This window comes from Sorex fumeus, unplaced genomic scaffold (assembly GCF_029834395.1).
Source record: "Sorex fumeus unplaced genomic scaffold, SorFum_2.1 ptg000063l, whole genome shotgun sequence".
Taxonomy (NCBI): Eukaryota; Metazoa; Chordata; class Mammalia; order Eulipotyphla; family Soricidae; genus Sorex; species Sorex fumeus.
This window is the reverse complement of record NW_026606120.1, coordinates 6,205,240-6,225,251: the sequence shown is the minus strand read 5'-3', so window position 1 is coordinate 6,225,251 and position 20,012 is coordinate 6,205,240. Positions and strand designations below refer to the sequence as shown.

At 48.8% G+C, this 20,012-nt stretch overlaps 2 protein-coding genes across 2 annotated transcripts; one reads left to right on the top strand and one right to left on the bottom strand.

Annotated features, from left to right (window-relative positions):
- Nucleotides 1–4,064: 4,064 nt before the first annotated feature.
- PPP1R11 (protein phosphatase 1 regulatory inhibitor subunit 11) lies at nucleotides 4,065–6,931 on the top strand. The gene is made up of 3 exons (XM_056127815.1): nucleotides 4,065–4,340; nucleotides 5,356–5,464; nucleotides 6,097–6,931. The coding sequence occupies exons 1-3, from the start codon at nucleotides 4,272–4,274 to the stop codon at nucleotides 6,297–6,299; spliced, it is 381 nt and encodes a 126-aa protein (XP_055983790.1). The 5' UTR covers nucleotides 4,065–4,271; the 3' UTR covers nucleotides 6,300–6,931.
- Nucleotides 6,932–7,232: 301 nt separating this feature from the next.
- On the bottom strand, nucleotides 7,233–13,862 carry RNF39 (ring finger protein 39). Its single transcript, XM_056127812.1, has 4 exons — nucleotides 13,196–13,862; nucleotides 11,247–11,269; nucleotides 10,962–11,053; nucleotides 7,233–8,713 (listed from the first exon to the last, which is right to left on the bottom strand). Exons 1-4 carry the CDS (start codon nucleotides 13,556–13,558, stop codon nucleotides 8,130–8,132), a joined length of 1,062 nt encoding a protein of 353 aa, XP_055983787.1. The 5' UTR covers nucleotides 13,559–13,862; the 3' UTR covers nucleotides 7,233–8,129.
- Nucleotides 13,863–20,012: the final 6,150 nt, after the last annotated feature.

Sequence of the window (20,012 nt, the reverse complement as noted above, 5' to 3'; positions counted from 1 at the left end):
GATGGGGGGAAGGGATATTATCCTGGTGGTGGAAGATGGGCACTGGTGGAGGGATGGGTGTTTGAGCATGGTGTGACCGAGATCCAAGCACAAAAATTTGTAAATCTACAACTGTACCTCATGGTGTTTCACTAATAAAAAAAAAAAAACGTGGGTGCGGGGACCTGTGTTTCATTCCCTAAAACTTCATTCACAACAAAGTCTGTCGTGGCTGCCACAACAGTAAGAATGCAAAACAAAAATTCTTAAAGTACTTCCTCAATATCAGTGTCTCAGGATAGGCACTTGCTTTGCACACGGTTGACCTGGATTTGATTCCCAGCACCATATATCGTCCCCTGAGCCTGTCCCTTGAGCCTGTCCCCTGAGTGATCCCTGAGCACAGAGCCAGGAGTAAGCCCTGAGAACAGCCAAGTATGCCCCCCCCCCCCCCCAAACCAACAGAAAACATAACAAAAAACCCAGAAACGTTTGACTTTCATTTGGGGGCCACACCCAGCAGTGCTCACGGCTTGCTCCTGGCTCTGCACTTAGGGGTCACTCCTGGCAGGACTCCAGGGACCAAATGGGTACTGGGGATTGAACCCTGCGTGGCTACATATAAGGCAAGCACCTTCCCACTGTATTGTATCCCCAGCCCCAAAGTGATAGTTTAGATAGCTTTGGTATATTAGGTTTAGACCAAACAAAAATATGCCATGAGGATGGAGTAACAGAGTAATTTGGTTGCTTGTCTTGGAGCACAGCGGGTAGGGCGTTTGCCTTGCACGTGGCTGACCCAGCCAACCCGAGTTCGATTCCTCCACTCCTCTTGGAGAGCCGGGCAAGCTACTGAGAGTATCTTGCCCACATGGCAAAGCCTGGCAAGCTACCGTGACATTTTCGATATGCCAAACACAGTAACAACAAGTCTTACTACAGAGACGTTACTGGGCTCGCTTGAGCAAATACCGATGATCAACGGGAGGACAGTGCTACAGTTCTACAGTTTTGCCTAAGCCAACTTGGGTTCATTTCCTGATTCTGCATATGGTCCCCAAACTACACTGCAAGAAGTGATCCCTGAGTACAGAGTAAACTCTGAGCACTGCTGAGTATGCCCCCTTTCCAAAAAAAATCTGATGTGAAAGTAACTATACTATTTACACAGGTGACAATTTTGTTTATTTTTTGTTTTGGGGTCACACCGGGATTGCCCAGGGGTTACTCCTAGTTCTGCAGTCAGGAATTGCTCCGGGTGGTATTTGGAGACCATTTGGATGCCTTTCACCCCCATGCAAGGCAAACACCCTACCCAGTGTACTATCGGTCAAGCCCTGACAATTTAGAAAATTTGATTGCTGAGACATAAATGTATTATATAGTCACTGAAATATTCATATACAGAAAGGTAGAAAGAAGTAACATAAGAAACCTCACTCAATAGAGATATTAAACCCATGCCCAAGTTCTATGTTTTGGGTTTCTTTGTTCTATGAACTTGTAAAAGGAAATAAATACATAGCACATTTTAGCATGGAAATCAGTGTTCTTGAATTCCTTGGCTTAAATAATTATGAAGTGCTGATAATGAGTATTTTGTGACTGTTGCCCTTTATTCATAGTTACCAAATATATACAATTACATTTGGCCCCACAAACCAATTTGAATGGGTAGGGCAGTCTTCACTGCATTTTGGAGGATGGAACCCAGGACCTTGTACATGAAAGCATGCACTCCATCAACTGTCTATCTCCAGAGCCTCCTCCATTGTAGATCTGAACTTTTCTAACAGATATTCTTAACCAACTCCTGAAATCTAAAATCTGCTAATCTGCTGTCTCTATCCTATTTTAAATTTTTCCCTGGCTCCTAACACTGGGTAAAATCCAAATTTCAGGGGCTGGAGAGATAGTACAGTGAGCAGGGTGCTTGCCAAGCATGCAACTGATCCCAGTTCCAGCCTCAGTACTCCAAACGTTCCCCAAGTCCTGCCAGCAGTGATCCCAGAGTGCAGAGCCAGAAGCAAGTCCTGAATACCAACAAACAACAAAAACCCCAATCCAAATTTCTTTAGCAAAGCATTCATGGCATTTAAGCCCATTTGTGATTTTGTGAGTCCACTTGTCTAGCCTTATCTTTAATCTCTTTGCCGTGTTCCCCACTCCTTTATGGGGGTAAGGGGCATACTTCAGGAGGTGCTTAGAAGCTCTGCTAAGAAGTGATCCCTGGCAGTGCTCAAAGGACCACATGTGCTGCTTGCTATGAAACTGGGATACCCACATTCAAGGCAAACACCTTAATTAACCCTTGTATGATCTCCTCAACCCTATCTTGTTCCTCTTTATCACTTTCTTACCTGGGAAACAACATTTGAGGGAGAGTGGGCCACACCCAGAGGTATTCAAGAATTTACCAGAAGGCTCTGTTCAGAGAGTATCCTAAGCTGTGCCTGGGATCCAATTGGGGTCTTAACCCCTACACTATGTTATTGGCCCTTAACTATGTGTGTATGTATTTTGGGGGGGGAGAGGGAGGGGGGATAGACACACCCAGTAGTGCTAAGGACTCACTCCTGGCTCTCCTCAGGGCTCACTCCTGGTGGGCTCAGGAACAACAGGTGCTGGGCTAGAACCCATGTCATCCTCTTGCAAAGCAAGTGCCCAAGGGCTTTACTCTCATAACAATACTAAAGTTTTGTTTTGTTTTGTTTTGGGATGGGTGGGGAGGGGGAGTTGGGCCAAACCCTGCGGTGCCCTGGGAACCATATGGGATGCTGGGGATCCAACTCCAGCTGGCCCATACAAGGGAAGCACCATATTACATTGTTGCTCCACCTGTGGGTATAATTCTTTTGAATTATAGCATAAATTTGGGCCTATGTTGTAAATCACTCATTACAGAATAGAGAATGCAGGCAGAACTTAACTCCGAGGACAAAATATACCATTGTTAATATACCAACGCCTACTTATGTTAGTCCTAAGCATGTTGGTCTTTCCCACTAGACTGGGAGCTAAAAGACAGTCCCTGAGTTTTATGCTCCATCTTTAAAGCCTGACACAATGACAGAAAATAAAGCTGAAGGTAAAATATTAACATTTTTGGTTTTGTTTCATGGGGCTACACCGGCTATACTCAGGGATCACTCAGGCAGGCTCAGGGGACCAGATTGAGTACAGGAGGTCAAAGTCGGTTTGGTCACAAACACACCAAGTGCCCTCACTCTGGACACTTGAAGGTTCAGTAAGTGCCACCTGGATGATCTACAGGCATAGGTCAAGGCCCAGAACGCCTAGTTTGTTTTTGTTTAATTGGAGTTGGAGCTCACTCAGCGGTTTTCAGAGCACAGAGTGCTCTGGCGGTATTCCGGGGACCATATAGGGTGCCGGGATGGAACACAGGTTGACCATGTGCGAGAGAAGCGTCATCTGTACTCTCAGGTCCAGAGCCCAGATCATTAGTCGTGTTCTAGGTTTAGTTTGGGTCATTGTCACTGTCACTGTCATCCCGTTGTTCTCAATTTGCTGGAGCGGGCCCAGTAACGTCTCCATCGTGAGACTTGTTGTTACCGTGTTTGGCATATCGAATACATCACGGGTAGCTTGCCAGGCTTTGCAGTGAGGGCGGGATACTCTTGGTAGCTTGCTGGGCTCTCTGAGAGGGGCGGAGGAACTGAACCTGGGTCAGTCGGGTCAGCCCCGAGCACGGCAAACGCCCTACTGCTGTTGCTATCGCTCCAGCCCCCAGTTTGGGTCATTATTTCCTCTTAATTTTCCCGTGGAGGGGACAGGTTCAGCAGACAACGTCTGGTAGCACAGGACCAGCAATGCCCTCCCAGAAAGATGCTTCAGGGCAGTGCGCTTGACCTTTGACCTCAGCCTTCCACCCCCCCCCTCCACTCCCCCCCACAGAGAGCTCCGCCCGGCCCACAGGGCGTGAGTGCGTGCCTGCGCGCGTGCGCGCGTGTGTGCGCGCGCTCGTGGCGCCCGCGCACTGTCAGTGTACGGCGGAACTACTCCTGCGATGCCTGCGTCTTGACGCAGCGAGTCCCCGGAAAGGAACCGGGGGACTCGAGAGAGAGTAACACCAGGAAGCGGAGGGCCGGAAGTGGGGTTTGCAGATTCTACCCCAGGCTGGGAAAGCGGAGGCCCTGGAGAAGGGGGAGAAAGAAGGCGGAGGATCCTGATTACTCTTCGGATTCCTGGACCCGAATCTCTTAGCCCCAGAGACGTTATTAAAGGAAACGGTGTTTCTCCCTCTTCCCTCTTCTTTCTCCTTAGCCTTAGCCATGGCCGAGGCAGGACCCGGGCTGAGTGAGACCGTCACCGAGACAACGGTTACCGTGACAACCGAGCCCGTGAGAAAGGGGGGGGGTGGTGGGGTGGTGAGGGGGGGCGCGGTTCTGCTTCTGGGTCTGGAAGGTAACCTGCAGTGAAGGGATAGAGCTTGAGGGCGTTGCTGGAGCGACTGGGCCTAGGGATTCTGGGAAGAGTGGGTTGAGTGGAAGAATCGCAAAGTATTTTGGACATTTAGAGTAGCCTAGAATGGGGCAAAGGTCATGGTCAAACGCCATGTGGTAATTAAGATGCTGGTAATGCTACTTGGGGGGGGGTTGTGTGTATAATGAAAGAATGGGAACTTGGGGCTTAAGATACCCTCGAGCAAGGGAGGTGCTAGAGAGAAATGGTTGGAGGCCAGTTGTAGAGGACATTTGACGAGATGGGTGCATGCACACTTACCAATAAATATTTGTGGAAGGAGTGAAGAGAATGAGGGAACAGGAGAGGAAAGAAATAGCTTTGTTGCAAAAATAGGTTCAGTTGCTTTTAAAGGGAGAACGTTGTTTTGGGCGTAATAATCTCTGGATTAAAAGAATCCAAAATAATAATTGCTAGGGAATAGGTGGATAACAGGTGGGGAGGTTAGCTTGAGAATGAATTGTGAAAATAAAGCTTTTTTTTGTTTGTTTTTAGAAAAAAAAATCAGGGCTTCTGGGAAAAGGGAGGTAAAATAAACCAGGCAGCGGTGAATGGGTCATTTTCGAGTGTGAGCTACACCAGGAATGATTTGAGGAGGAATATGGAGAAGCAGTGAGGATTATGTTTTCTTTGGGTATCTGCTAGGACCTTTTCTAGTAATTGTGTCTTTTCTGTATAAAGACTCAGCAGTTCTCAAGAACAGGAAATACTTCATGATTCCTCAGGGAGCTCCCTAGAGTTAAATGTTTTATTTGATCTCCTTCCAGCATTCAGTTTTTCTGATGCAGTGCCTTTTATACTGATTGAAGTGGAGAAAAGATAAAAGGAAACTGGGGGGATTGGTTGGAAAAGGTCAGAAAAAATTACATGTATCTGCCTGTCTTACCCTTCCAGGAGAACCGGAGCCTTACCATCAAACTTCGGAAACGGAAACCAGATAAAAAGGTGGAATGGACAAGTGATACTGTGGATAATGAACATATGGGACGCCGTTCATCGAAATGTGAGTATTGGCACAACAGTAATCCGCAAGTGACTCCCTATTGCATAGTACTTTTCTACCCTGTCATATCCAGTAGACTTCCTGAAATCCCCACATGCCTACATTTTTTTGGTTTTGTGTTTTGGGGCCGTACACTGTGATGCTCATGACTTACCCCTAGTTCTTTGCTATACTCCAGGTTCACTTCTGGTGGAACTTGGGGAACCAAACATAATGCTAGGGATTGAACTTGGGTCCACTCTGGCCTATCACTATCACTCTGGCCCCTGCCCACCGTCTTCTTCCTGTCTTGCTTCTCAAGCCTCAGGAAGAGGAGATTAAAATTAGAGGGGAAGATTTGGGATGTGCCAAGGCCTGAAGGCAAGAGGTATTAGAGGTGGGAAAATTGGAGCTTTGGATTCCTGGCTTTCTGAAAGAAGAGGGGTAATGTGTGAGTCTGAGACTGGTGGTTGGGGTGGAAGGATTGGGGAGCTGAGGGGAGAGATAGGGAGGTGAAGGGGTGGGCTGGGGCAAGTCGGATCCTGTAAGGTAGAAGAAAACAGTGGTAGAATTCGAAACGTGCCAGTGGGAATGAAATCAACTCTACATTTTACTCTTCTTCCTTTTTACTGGGCTTCTTCCTTTAAATCCAGGCTGCTGTATTTATGAGAAACCTCGGGCATTTGGTGAGAGCTCCACAGAAAGTGAGGAGGAAGAAGAGGAAGGCTGTGGTCATACACACTGTGTACGGGGCCACCGCAAAGGACGGCGACATGCAACTCCAGGGCCAACCCCTACCACCCCTCCCCATCCACCGGACCCTTCCCAGCCCCCTCCAGGGCCAATGCAGCACTAAATTTCTTGCTCCCTACCATTTCCATGTGTGTCTGGCCCTTAGTTTATCCAAGTGGCTACTTGAGGACTAATTTACTCTCCAGACCCCTCCTCCCTTCTACTCTGCCTGAGAGAGAGAGAAGAGGAAAAGGCGAGTGAACAGAGATCCTGGAATTCTGACTTGCTGCTATTCTACAACTCTGACTTCCGGGTTCCCCCAGGCTTCATTTCTTTTAATCCTCATTTTCTCTCCTTAGGGATCCAGCAATTTGGGGCCCAGTCTCTTCCCGTTGTTTTTACTACCAAACTGCCTGTCCTTGGGATCCAGTTATCTTGGACCCTGTACTCTCAACTTGAGTCCCAAACATTGAGATTGGGTTTCCAGCAACCCCAATTTTCACTGCCAGAGTCCCAGTCAGATTCTAGGCAATCTTGCCCATCATGCTTTTTAATCCTGGCTTACGTGCTTTCATTAATGTGTTTATATAATCCTAACTTAGTCCTTGCCTGTGAGATGTGAGGTCTTTGGGGGAAACTTCAGGGTTCCTAGCCCTTGGCTTTCCCTTCTGCCCATTCCCCTTGTGCCCTCAAGAATTAGGAGAGGTCTTTGTCATTTTCACCTTAAATAGAAAAATAAAATAGTGATGATCTCTCTACTATCATGTGATCTAGGACTTATGACAAAGCTGGCTTCAAGCAAGAGTGGTCACGTAGAACCAGCTATCTCCTCAGCCTTTGTTCTTCAGCATGGAGATAGATCCGATATAGTTCCAGGGGGCTGGGTCTCTGCAAGAGGAAGTAAAAAGAAAGCCAGGAGATGGGGCATGTTCCTAACATTATACTCTTAGGCCTTCCTTCCTAGACTTTGATGTTTCTACCAGCCCAGATGTTCACTCCTGACTGAATCCTCTCCTAACCCCTGACCCCTTTCGGAGATCAGGATGTTTTCCGGACTGCTTCTTGCACTGATCATTCAAGCCCATACCACCAATGAGATCTCATTTATTGCCACAGATGCACAAAATAAATAACCCAACATTGCAAAATGTGTTAAATATGGGCCCATTTATACATATGGGGATAGCTGTAAAAGCTACAAACAAGGGTGAATTTGGGGTTTCTGAACTATTCCCAGACTAAAAAAGTAGAGGTAGCACCATTGTTTTTACTGTGTGTGCAGCAGGGCGTCTTCAGTGGGAAAAGTTATGGGCTGGTTACGTGGCTTGGTGGCAGAGGAGTGTATGCTTTGAATATGTGAAGCCCTGGGTTTGATACCTGGTCATTCAAAGGGTGGTTTGGGGAGTAGAAGTGGTTGTGGGCTGTGACAGTACTAAGCAGTCATTAGATAGACAAGCATGGAGTAAAATTTGGCTGTGTACCCACTCAAAGATACCATTTTCTATTAGATCTTCAAGAGCTAAGCTAGAGTTGACCCCGTTATTCTAGGAGGATCTTGTTACTCTTGAGGAGTAGGGCAGGGAGCCAATTCTTAGAGCTGAGAAAGCTCTTGACCTTTGAGACCAGGATATATGGGTAGTGAGGCAGGGCCTGCGCTCCGACCAGGCCTGGAATACCGGAAGGGCATAAATCTGTTTGAGAGTTCTTGGGTCGTAGTTGCAAAGAAGTATCTCAAGAGGGAGCAGGCAGGGACGGATTTAGCTTTGGGTGTGAATATAGGAATAGATGTCAGTTGAGGTCTTATCCTTTAGGAGAAAAGAGATGTGGATGGGATTTTCTCCTGCAGTGGACCCGTGGACAGAGTCCCTGGAATTGTGGAATTTCTGTGTCTGAAAGGAAACAGCCTGGATACAGGCCAAACTAGAAGAGGTGGGGTGGGGGTGAACTGAGAATCTCAGCCTTCTGCTGGTACAATCCGGAGTGGTGCCCGGGGATCACGAGTGCAGAGCAGTGGGAAAATTTGCTCCCCAAGGGGCCCAGGGGCCTGGAAGGCAAAGAGCAGGTCCAGGGAGCGGCCATCATAGAAGGCCACACGGCCCCGCTCCCAGTCCAAGTCCACACGAATGCGCTGTGGCGGGGGTCCAGCGCCACCCAACGGAGTGGGCTCCGGTGCGGTAAGTGCCCACAGGCGGCCGCCACGGCCCTCCACTGCCCACACAGCCCCAGCAGGACACAGGCCCACGCGGCCTTTTCGTCGCACAGACTCCCCAGCTGCTCCCACGGCATAGTGGCTCTCGCTGTCATCCTCTTCCTCCCCAGAAGAGTCTCTACAGGAGGTGGTATCCATTACAGCCTCCACTTCCCAACAGTGACGGCCTGCCCGGAAACCCTGCGCACCCAGCACGGCTGGCAGCTGATCAAAGCGTGCAGGGCCATCCGGAGGAGCTGGTGTCCCCGGCGGTGCAAGTCGAACACTGCGGCGATCAGGAGAGATGAGCAGACGGCGGTGTGCAGTGCCAGGGTCCAGAGTCAGGTCAGCTGGAGAAGGAAAGGATCCCGTGAGACAGAAGCCGGATACTAAGAAAAGTCCAGAAGAGGGCACAGAAGGATGCAACAGCAGCCCCTCAGATGGGCACTGTCAGAACCAAGAAGGGTGAAGGTTTATGAAGGGCAGGCCTGGGCAAGACCCCACCTGCATAATGAAACACCCACCACTTAACTTGAAGAAGGACCCTGCTGGCTCAGAACAGAGAGCACAGGGCAGAAATCAAAGATGAGGTTGCTGGTTTGTGGAACTGGGGAAGAGTGAAGCTGATCTGACCCTAGGAGGAGGGAACACAGGATGCCTCAATCTGGGGCAGTATCTGGGGTGGGGCTACGAAGCTGGGTCAGCAGGGTGGGGAGGATCACCTAAAGAGAAAAACTGATACCAGATACTGGAACCCCAAGTGAAAAAGGTATTAAGGGAGGGAGCTTAGGTATCCTGAGAAACCAGCCTTCTTAGCCACAGGACAGTGGGAGTGGACAGGCCTTCTTCTATAGGGAGGTTGTTGTACAGGAAGGGTGTGGCAGAGGAACAGCATGCTGGTGATATGCAAAGGGACAAAAAAATCATTAGCCTTGTGTGTATGTGGTGGTTTAAGGAAAGATGCTTGTATTAGGCATGCTAAAAGCAATTTGCGTTGGTTGGGTGACGAATAAAGTGGGTGCAGCATTTTCTCTAGGTACTTTGTTTTTGGTTTGTTTAAGGGCCACATCTGCAGTGCTCTGGAATTGTTTCTGGTTGTGATCCAGGGATGGTACAGTGACGGGCTTTCAGCATGCACAGCATGCACTCCAGCCTTTAAGTTATTTCTCCAGGCCCTTTATCTAGTCATCTTAAAAAGGGGCTGAAGGCAACTTTGAGTGTGACAGGGAAAGGAAATGCAAAGAAAGTTCAGAGACCCAGGACAGGGAGTTCTGGAAGTCTTTAGAAGAGAAAGTATGAGAATTGGTGGAAGGAGAGACCCCTTAAGAGGGAGTAGACCTCCACAGGTCTTGTGATGAGAGGAAAGGATTGATATGTAAGAATGGAGGATAAAACATTGTGAATTCTTTTTTTTTTTTTTCTTTTTGGGTCACACACTGCGTTGCACAGTGGTTACTCCTGGCTCATGCACTCAGGAATTCCTCCTGGTAGTGTTTGGGGGACCATATGGAATGCTGGGAATCGAACCCGGGTTGGCCATGTGCAAAGCAAACCCCTACCTGCTGTGCTATCGCTCTAGCCCCAAGGATAAATCATTGTGAGGAACTGAAACAACCCAAAAGTTGTTGAAGATTCACAGCACCTCACAAGATGACCTTATTTGGAAATAGAATCTTTACGGAAGTAACACAAGTTAAAATTAGATCATTGTAATTATATCTAGTTTTCCCTATGACGCATTATCAAAGGGGGAAGCTTGGACCCAAAGATAAGTGTATATAGAGGGTAGATAACTTAAAGACACAGGGAGAATGCCATCTGCAGGCCAACAAGTGCCTGAGTCAGGGAGCAGATTCTCCCTCACAGCCCACAAAAGTACCCTGCGTCGCTGAACACTTGGTCTTGGATTTCTACCTCCAGAACTCTGACATGAGAAAATTTCAGTTTGTGATGCTTTGTTATTTTCTAGGAAAGGAATGCCAATATGAAAAGGACTTGATCAAAAAGTTGTGAAATACATACACAGTGGAAATATGCAGCTTTAAGAAAGAATAAAATCGGGGCTGGAGTGATAGCACAGCAGGTAGGGTGTTTGCCTTGCAAGCGGTCAACCCGGGTTTGATTCCCAGCATCCCATATGGTCCCCCAAACACCTCCAGGAGTGATTCCTGAGTGCAGAGCTAGGAATAACCCCTGAGCATCGCCGGGTGTGACCCAAAAGGTCAAAAAATAAATAACAAAATCATGCAGTTTGTAGCAACATGGATGGAACTAGAGGATATTATGCTGAGTGAAGTGGGACTTAAAGATCTACAGCCACATAGCAACAGTGGTCCAAAGACAACAAAATGGAAGAACTGATTCACAGAATTGAGTTGAGGGTGTTGAGAGAAATGGAGTTGGGGTCATTGGGGGAGAGTACACTTGTTGATGGATGTGGTTTTGGAATTATGTGCATGAGAAACCACTATTAACAGTAATGTTAAAAAATGTTTTTTTTTTTTAAAGTACTTGATCATTTTGCTCTCAACTTGAGAACAAAAAGGGAACAAAACATCCTCATTATCTCCCTCTTGCCCTCCCTCTTGCCCTTCTTACCAGTAAGTCTATGAAGCATGTTTTTAACTACTGGGTAATCTTCAGGAAGATCATCTTCTGAGTTAGATGGCTTGGGTGTTGGAGTATCAAATCTGGACAGATGAGAGAAAAAATTGGAAAATTGGTAACACCCTCTGTCAGCTAATGTTTCCACTCTCACCCACTAGCAGGAAGAGATGATCCCACAACCAGAAGCCTGTCTGTAGTGAAGATGGGGTGGGTTCAGTGCAAAGGTGATGTGGTAACTGATAGAAGACAGAAGGAATAGTAAAAGGTGCATCTTACCTTCTCCATGTGTTCCTTGTATCCTGGGGAAGGCAGAAGAAAACATGAATGAGTTTTGGGATTCATACTGTGAGTTCACTCCCCTTTCCTCAGTGAGCTAAACTCTGGGTTGATGAGTTTCCTCCCCACCTCTTAGAGTGATCCCATACCTTTATCCTATGTTTCTAATCCTTTATCCTTTTCTCTCCTTTCCCCCGCTTCCTTAATTTTTTTTTCTTTTCTCTTCCCTGTTTTGGGACCATATCCAGTGGTACTCAGTAGTATTCTTGGCTCTGTGCTCGGGAGTTACCCCTAGCGGTTTCTCAAGGGACCATATGTGGTACTGGAGTTTTGAACCAGAGCTGCTGCCACTGCAGTTACACAAGGCAAGTGTCTCACCTCCTGTAATCTCTCTTGCCCTCTTTCTGCCTCCATTTAAAACTTCATTACCACTTCTCTTCTCCCTTTTAATTTTACCTCCTGTTTTCCCCTTTCCCATTCATTTCCCAAGGACTTGGTTTCCCTTTCTCACCTCATCTATGCACCCCTTGTTTTGTTTGTTTTGCTTTTTTGGGGGGTCACACCTGGCTGCTCATAGATTACTTTTACTCCTCTCTCTACACTCAGGAATTACTCCTGGCGGTGCTCAGGGGACCATATGGGATGCTGGGGTCGACTGCGTGCAAGACAAACACCCTGCCCGCTGTACTATAGCTCCAGACCCCCGTTTTTTGTTTTTCCCTCAATCTCCTCACCTTCTGTTGCCCCCAAACTCCATTCTCTGCTTTTCACTAGCTTTATCCACCCAATATAGTGTTTATCCCAGTAATTCTTCCCCCATCACACAGACCAAACACAGACCTAAAGCGCTTGGGCTAAGAGTTGGTATATAAAAACCTTAAAGTAAAGTTGCTTCCCCTCTTTGCCATAAAAGCCTAGTAGCTTTTATTGGGCCCTTGTGTCTCTACCCAGACCAAGAAGGAAGCTGAATTTGATGTGACTCCAGGCCCAGTGGGTTGCAAGGTACCGTGGGAGCCAGGAGAGGGCGCTGCATGCCACCTTCCTCCATCCCCCTTTAAAGACTAAGGTTCCCCCTTACCCCCTTGACTGTCCAGGGCGAAGCAGGCCAGTAAGGCGGTGAAGGGAGAGAGAAAAGGCAATCGGCCTAATTATGCTAATTAGTCTAATTAGGTCTGCCTTGACTTCAAAGGGTGTAAGCAAGACCCTGGACCGGCTGGTCTGCTGGGGAGAAGCCAGTCAGGAACCCCAGACGCCTGAGGATATTGCAAAGGATGGGGTAGGCTGGTGGTCAAGGCATGGGGCTCACGGGGAGCGGGCTGGGGGAATGAATGATAAGGCCAGGGTGGGGCGAGGAGCCCGAGGCCGGACTGTTTTCCCGGGGCCTCACCCCCATCTGTCACCGCCCCTACCTGGAGCCTTGGGAGGAGCCGAGGGAAACAATAACAAACAACACCCAGATCGGTCGGGCCAGAGCCCCGGAAGCTGGCACGAGCTGCCGAGCGGCGTTTGGATCTGCTTCCCCGCCTCCCGGCTTTTGGGTAGCCTCCTTCTTCCCCGCCTGCCCTTGCCAATTACTTCTGTGCGCTCTCGCTCCGGAGACACTGGTTCCCACCGCCCAGAGCCCTCGCTGGCCCTGGGGCCCCCGGGTCCGCGCCCCCGCGGTTCAGTCTGGAGCCCCCACTCCTCTCTGCGGCTCCTTTCCCGGCCGCGGGCATCCGTCCAGCCCCCTCCGCTGTGGACAGTGTCAACTCGCCCCGGTCCCTTCAAGTGAGGCGGGGAGCGGGGAGGGGGGGACAGTTGAGGTCCCCGCCTCCTCGCCTCCTCGTCCTGCGCTTTTGTCCTCCCAGTTCCAGTCCCGATCCAAACTTTTCACAAAGGTTCCGCTGGCCAGGAGCTCTTCCCGCGCCCCCCTCCCCTCCCCCGCGCCCCGGAGCACACGCGCGCCTTACCTCTCCCTGGGGGTCCAGGCAGCCCATGGTGGGGATGCGGCCCCCTCGGCGCCGCCCGCTGCGGGCGCCCGGCGCCGCCAGCTTCTCCCGCAGCCCGCGGCTGATGCGCACCTCCACCGCCAGCCGCACGTTCGACCTCAGGCTGCGGCGGGGACACGGCTGCCCGCAGCAGGGACACGCGGGGGGGGTCTCGTCCGCGCCGGCCGCCGGCGGGGCCCCCCAGCGGCGGGCCAGGCACGCGCGGCAGAAGCTGTGCTCGCACGCCAGGAGCACGGGGTCCTCGAAGGGGCCCCCGCACAGCGGGCACGTCGCCAGCTGCTCCAGACGCTCCACCAGCCCCGGCCCCAGTCCGGGCGCCTCCATGGGCGCCGCCGTGACCGCCGGGGCCGCCGAGTCGTCGGAGCCCCGCGCCGGTCCTCGCGCATCCACTCCCCGCCGCCGCGCCGCTCGGGCTCCCGGGGCCGCCTCTCCGGCCAGGCTCGGCTGCGCCGGCCTCCCCACCACGTCAAGCTTTATAGGGAGGGAGGAGGCCCCCGCGGGAGGTAAACATCAGGCCTTGCGTAATTCCCCCATCTGGTTCTCCCGCTTCTCCGGGAAGGTTTGGGGGAGGAGGGTGGGAGGACGGGACACCCAGGTCCGCGCGGGGCGGAGGAGGCGCCAGGGAGCGCTTTGGAGTCGCGGCAGTCCTGGGGAGGGAGGGGGGCCGGCGGCCCGCTGTCACCCCCCCCACCCACCCCCCACCCAAAGTCCGAATCGCATCTCCCTCCAGGCCTGTGGTGTGCGGGTGGGCAGGGTGCCCGGGCTCGCTTTTGGCATGGTGTGCCCGCATCGCCGAGGCGTGAGTCACTCCAGGTGTCTGGCACACCTACATCTGGGGGCAGGAGGCCGGAAGCGCGAATCCTGATTTGCGTGGCTTTGGCAGGCCTCCGAGTATTGTGTTGCCGCGGCTGCCTTTCCAGGAGCCTCTCTCCATCCTCCTGGCTTCCCAATTAAGGACACACTGAAGCTCGGGTGAAGGAGAGGGGAGGAGGCACCCACGCGGCTGCGCTCTCAGCTCTGCCTCTGGCTTCAATCCCATGTTTCTCTTCCAATGTCTCACCTTCTAACACCCCCCATCCCCCGCCCCCAGAAGGTTCCCCACCTTCTGGGCCTTTTGCCTTTTCCTTTTTTTAGCAGGAGTTGAACCCAGGGCCTCACATCTACACAGCAAGTGCTCTACCCCTGAACTACATCCCTCTCCCCTTCTTGTGTGTTTTAATTTCCATTTTTCTTTCCTTTGAAATGAGCCCAAGGATTTTGGGGGCTCTTTTCAATTGTCTTGGTAAACTGAGACCCCCTTCCCCCCCCCCCCCCCCAAAGAGAGCACTGCTGAGACCGTACAGCCAGGGAATGGTTAGAAATGGAGATATACCCAGATCTTCCGGCTTATGTCCTTGCTGTAACTCCACCAGATTCTTTGTCTTTGTACCCCGATTCGTTTTGAAATTTCAGATTTCAGTACATCAGATTTTAGTTTCTGAAAATCAGGAACTGTTTTCTGATTTGGGGAGGAGTGAGGAGTGGGTAGAGAGGGCTCACACCCAGTGGTCCGAAAGGCTTACTCCTGGTTCTGCTTCAGGGATCATTCCTGATGGGGTTTAGGGGACCATGTGTGGTGCAGGGGATTGAACCTGGGTCTGCTTTGTGCAAGGCAAGTACCTTACCTGCACTTAACGCTCTTGCCCCAGCTTTCTGATTTTTCCCTCTTTTTCCTCACCTACATCTTTGTTTGGTGTTCTTCCTTCTTCCTCCTCTTGCTTCCTCTCCTCACTTTTTCCTTGCTCCTTCCCATAACTAGATCCTTCACCTCTCTCATGCTAGGCCCTTCTATCTGGAAACTCTTGCAAATAAGCACATATCCATATGGCTACAGCTATGATTGTACACGCTGCTGTGCAAACATGGATGTGGTATGAAGCTTAATGTCCTAATGCCCCAAAGGGTACAAACTTGCAGATATATTCATGCATATATTCACTCATTATAGCTGTGCCCTAATTGTCTCATACCCACTGAATACCACTGAGATACCATTTAGAGATAAGTAGACATGCTCAAAGCAAATACGTAAAGAGACACTCTGTTATTAGTTTTATTGTCAATAAGAACAACAAAACAACCACAAGTCTCTGTGTAGAAGTAGTACTTTATAAAGCACCCCCTCCAGGCATCCATTGCCCCCATACTTATCAAGGAGACACTCAAATCTGATACCCTGATAAACAAACCTGCACAAATAAACACATACACATTAATCTTGGGGGAAAAAACTCTAAGCTCACTACTCATAAAATGCACTACTTAAGACCTGTTGTGGGTGGCGTACGTGACTCTAACCAGAAGAAATAGGGTTCCCCAGACTTATGTTAAATGGCAGCCCCCAAGAAAGGAGGCTAATGTTTCCTTTTACCCACCTTGATTACCCAGGGAAGTACCTGAGGAATTTTAAGCCTGATGAAAATCTGCTATGAGCACCTTCACAGTACAGAACTTATGTCTCACCAGCCCCACGAGTCGATCATCAAACCACACCTGAGTCACACCCAATCTGCTTGGCATGAGAAATAATCGCTGCCACCTGATTTCTCAGGGGCTGTGGAATTCAGGCTGAAATGAAGACTGGTTCTTTGCAGGAAAGTTCATCCCAAATCCTACCAGGCTTTTCCAGGTCCATACTCTTCCCTCACAGAAAGGAATTTCAGGAGGCAAATGATATAAAATAAGTATTTGAGAAATGAGAGTGAAAAGGGGGTTGGATGCTTAAGAGAGAACATGGGTTTCTTCACAATGGAAAAGCCCAAATATACATTCTAAGCAGATCCGCAGTGACTTTCCCAGGTGGAAAATACATACCATAAAGAAAGAATGGGAAAATGTGTTGCCTGCATCTTTCCCCTTGCAAAATTAGCTTATATACAAGTTTCCAACTTCCGCTCTAAGTCTGTTGTTAGGATGACTGCTTAGGCAGTGAGCTTGGTTGAAGGTCTTCTCTTAATATTCTTAGCGTGGCCTCTGTTCCAGAGTGGAGCCTTTCCTTCCAGGAGGTTCACCTGTCTTTTGGCCTTGGACTCAGCATCTTAAGGGTTTTCAGAGTCTCCCTAGATAGGTCCTATGTCTCAAAAGCTTTCATACCTTTGGTTCGTTTAAGTTCCAGACAGTGCTTTTCTCAACATATTTTATCAGGGCCCCCTATCGTTTTGCCTACAACAGATCCATTTAAATTTCCTGAACTACAGAACTTATACTAGATAGAATAATGGTCACTGTCACTGTCCTCCTCTTGTTCATCTATTTTGCTCAAGCGGGCCCAGTAACGTCTCCTGATACTTCTTGTTACTGTGTTTGGCATATCGAATATGTCATGGGTAGCTTGCCAGGCTTTGCCGTGCGGACGAGATACTCTTGGTAACTTGCCGGGCTCTCCGAGAGGGGCGGAGGAATCGAACCCGGCTTGGCCGGGCTGGCTGCGCACAAAGCAAACGCCCTACTGCTGTGCTATCACTCCAGCCCACAGTAGATAGAACAATGGTACCCAAAGATAAAAAAATTACATGTTGTTTCACACTTAAGTTTGTGATAATTTGTTACAATAGCAAACAGGAAATGGATGCACTTGAGTACTCTCTCTCTTTGTCTCTGTTCTTCTGGAACAGTCTGCATTTCTCTAATTTGCTGCTGTAGTTGATTTGGGACCAACCTAGTGGTGTTCATGGATCGCTTTTGGAGGTGCTTACAGAAAGCTATGTACTTGCCATTTGAACTAGTTACCTGCCCCCAGCCCTCTCCTTTCTCCCTTTCTCTGCTTTTGTCTCTCTCAATTTGTCAGCATTTTTGGATTTCTCTGGTTTTCTTGTCCTTGTTCATCTCTTTGTCACTTTTCCTTTGGACTGCTTTTTTAGCTTTCCCAAAGCACCCCCAAAAATTGAGTTTGTTCTGGATTTGCCAGTATTATTGGGAATGTTCCTCCTAATCTGTCTTCAGATACGTGTTTGTTTGGGGGCCACACCCAGTGGTGTTCAGGGCCCAGTCCTGGTGTTTCTGGGGGAATATGAGGTGCTGGGATTCAAAACTACGGTAGATTCCATAGCACCATGTTAGGCAAGTTCACTAATCTTTATACTATCTCTCTGGTTCTCTTCTATTGTCATCAATTCAGGTTCCTTATTATGGTTCTCAAGGACATGTCAGTTCTTCTCTTTTTTGATTACACATTAGCCTGAGAAACACTTCAGATCTACTATACAGAATCTCTGAGAATGGACCCCAGACATCAAGAGTTTTAAATGCTTCCCAAGTGATCGCAGTGGTTAGACCAGGGGAGAACTCCTTGTCTTACATATTGAGTTATGCCGCTGGACCTGCCCCTCCCATTTTAATGCTTGAAATCTAGCCACAGTGCCTCATGTTCCGTTCCTTGAGAATACCTGTACTGATCTCACTGCTGGGCCCCCCTCTTCCTCTTCTTGGGCCTCTCTTCCTCCAAAACAGCACATGGCTTTCTCCTTCTTCTATTCAGATCTCAAGAAAAGGGGAACCAATAAGAAAGGAATTCTTTTTGCGTGTGTGTAGGGGGGGTGTGGAAATCACCCAGCAGTACTTCGGGCCTGATCCCAGCTTTGAGTCAGGGATCACACCTTGCAATGCTTGGGGGACCATGTAGTCTGGGGACTTTCCTGGCCTCCAACACACAAAGCATGGGAACCAGCATAATAAACTGTCTCTTCAGTCCCAAATATTTCTTTACCTTGGGCTTTGGGGTTACACTGCAAGGTGATGAGTGCTTAGGGATTTTATCTCAAGTATCCTCAAAGGTATGTGCTATATTTTTTATCTTGATTTGTGGTATTTATCAATACCACAATTATTATCCTCTATTATAGAGACAGGGATTTTTTTTCTTTTTTGGGTCACACCCAGCAATGCACAGGGGTTACTCCTGGTTCTGCACTCAGGAATTACTCCTGACAGTGCTCAGGGGACCATATGAGATGCTGGGAATTGAACCCGGGTTGACCTGATGCAAGGCAGACAGCTACCCGCTCCAGCCCCTATAGAGGCAGTTTTATAGGAAGAGGAACCTATCCTGTGTGTCCCTGCTGCTTTCCTTGATCCTGGACTAATGCCTGGCATACAGGAGAGCCTAATAAATATGTATACCCAGTTATTAAATTGTCCATCACCAAATGAGCAAAGTAAAAGGGACTTTGCCTCTACTTAGATCTTCTTTTGGAGGATTTGGGGGTTTGGACAACACCTAATGGCGCTCAGGGTGACTCTCAGCTCTGTGCTTATGGGTCCAAAGCAGAGCCATGTAGTACCAGGGATTGAATCAGGATTGGCCATGTAAGGCAAGCATTTTAATGCCAAAGGCATTATTTTTGTTTTGTTGTTGCTTTTTATTTGTTTGTTTGTTTGTTTGAGGGGCAATGCCCAGCAGTGCTCAGCTCTTACTCCTAGTTCTGCACATAGGGATTACTCCTGGTGGTACTCAGGGATTACTCCTGGTAGTGCTCAGGAGACCACATATGGTGCCAGAGCTCGAACCTGGGTGCCAGGGCTTGAATCTGGGTCCAAGCACCTTCCCCACAGTACCATCTCTCTCGCATATCCAAAGAAAGACATTCCTGTCTTCAATTCCACATTGACAGATGGCAGACACAGAGCTGGGGGATGTTCATCTGACATAAGGCATGACATTCAGTCTGGCTCAGAAGTCTCCTGGTCTAGTTGTCACTTGCCTTTCTAACCAGATGATGAGAATTCCTGCTAAATCTGCTTTAGTTCATTTTTATACTGTACCAACCAAGAGTTCACACTTAATTGGTGCAGGACATATGGGACATGGAAAAGGCATTTGGAGACAGAATAGTTATAGTTTGACTTCTCAAGACTCTTCCCCCTTCCTTACCAAAGTCCTTAATAACTCTACCCTTGATCCTCTAATTCATCTTTCTTGCTCCAAAAAGGTCAGTGGGTGGAGGTAATTTTTGGTATTGGCTTGACTTGCTCCAGTTGATCATGCCTAGATTCTGATTTTTGGTTAGCACCTTGTCTTCTTAATTTAGGTACCTCCATATAACTATCTATATCTTTTAGAACTCCTTCCAAAATGTCTACATGTGATGTTATGAATTGCAGCTCAGTACCCATGCCTAGCACAAAGAAATGGTGAAGGTCTTAGCCCTTCCCTTCTTTGCCTTCCCTTTTTCCCTCTTATTTTCAGCTTATATCTTCTTTATATCATATCATTCTCCATATTTTTTTAAAGAATCCAAACTTTTAGGAACTTTAAGGGGGTGAAAGAGGTACTGGTCACTGGTCACTGTCCTCCCATTGTTCATCGATTTGCTCGAGCGGGACCAGTAATGTCTCCATTGTGAGACTCATTGTTACTTGGCATATCGAATACATCACGGGGAGCTTGCCAGGCTCTGCCGTGCGGGAGAGATACTCTCGGCAGCTTGCCAGGCTCTCCGAGAGGGGCAGAGGAATCGAACTCGAGTCGGCCATGTTGGCTGCGTGCAAGGCAAATGCCCTACCACTGTGCTATGGCTCCAGCCCTAGGTACTAAGGGTGTTTATTAGAGTGTATTTGGTTCCTGACATTCAAGAATGTAGTAAGGGAGACAATATGTATCAACCAACAACCAAAATTTTTCTTAACTAATTTATAAGTGTACTGTGGGGGAGGGGAGGTGTTTGCTCAGTATTATCGGAGAATGAATGGGTATGATTTTATGAGGACTTTCTGGAGGTTGTGATTTATAAGTGAAGGGAGG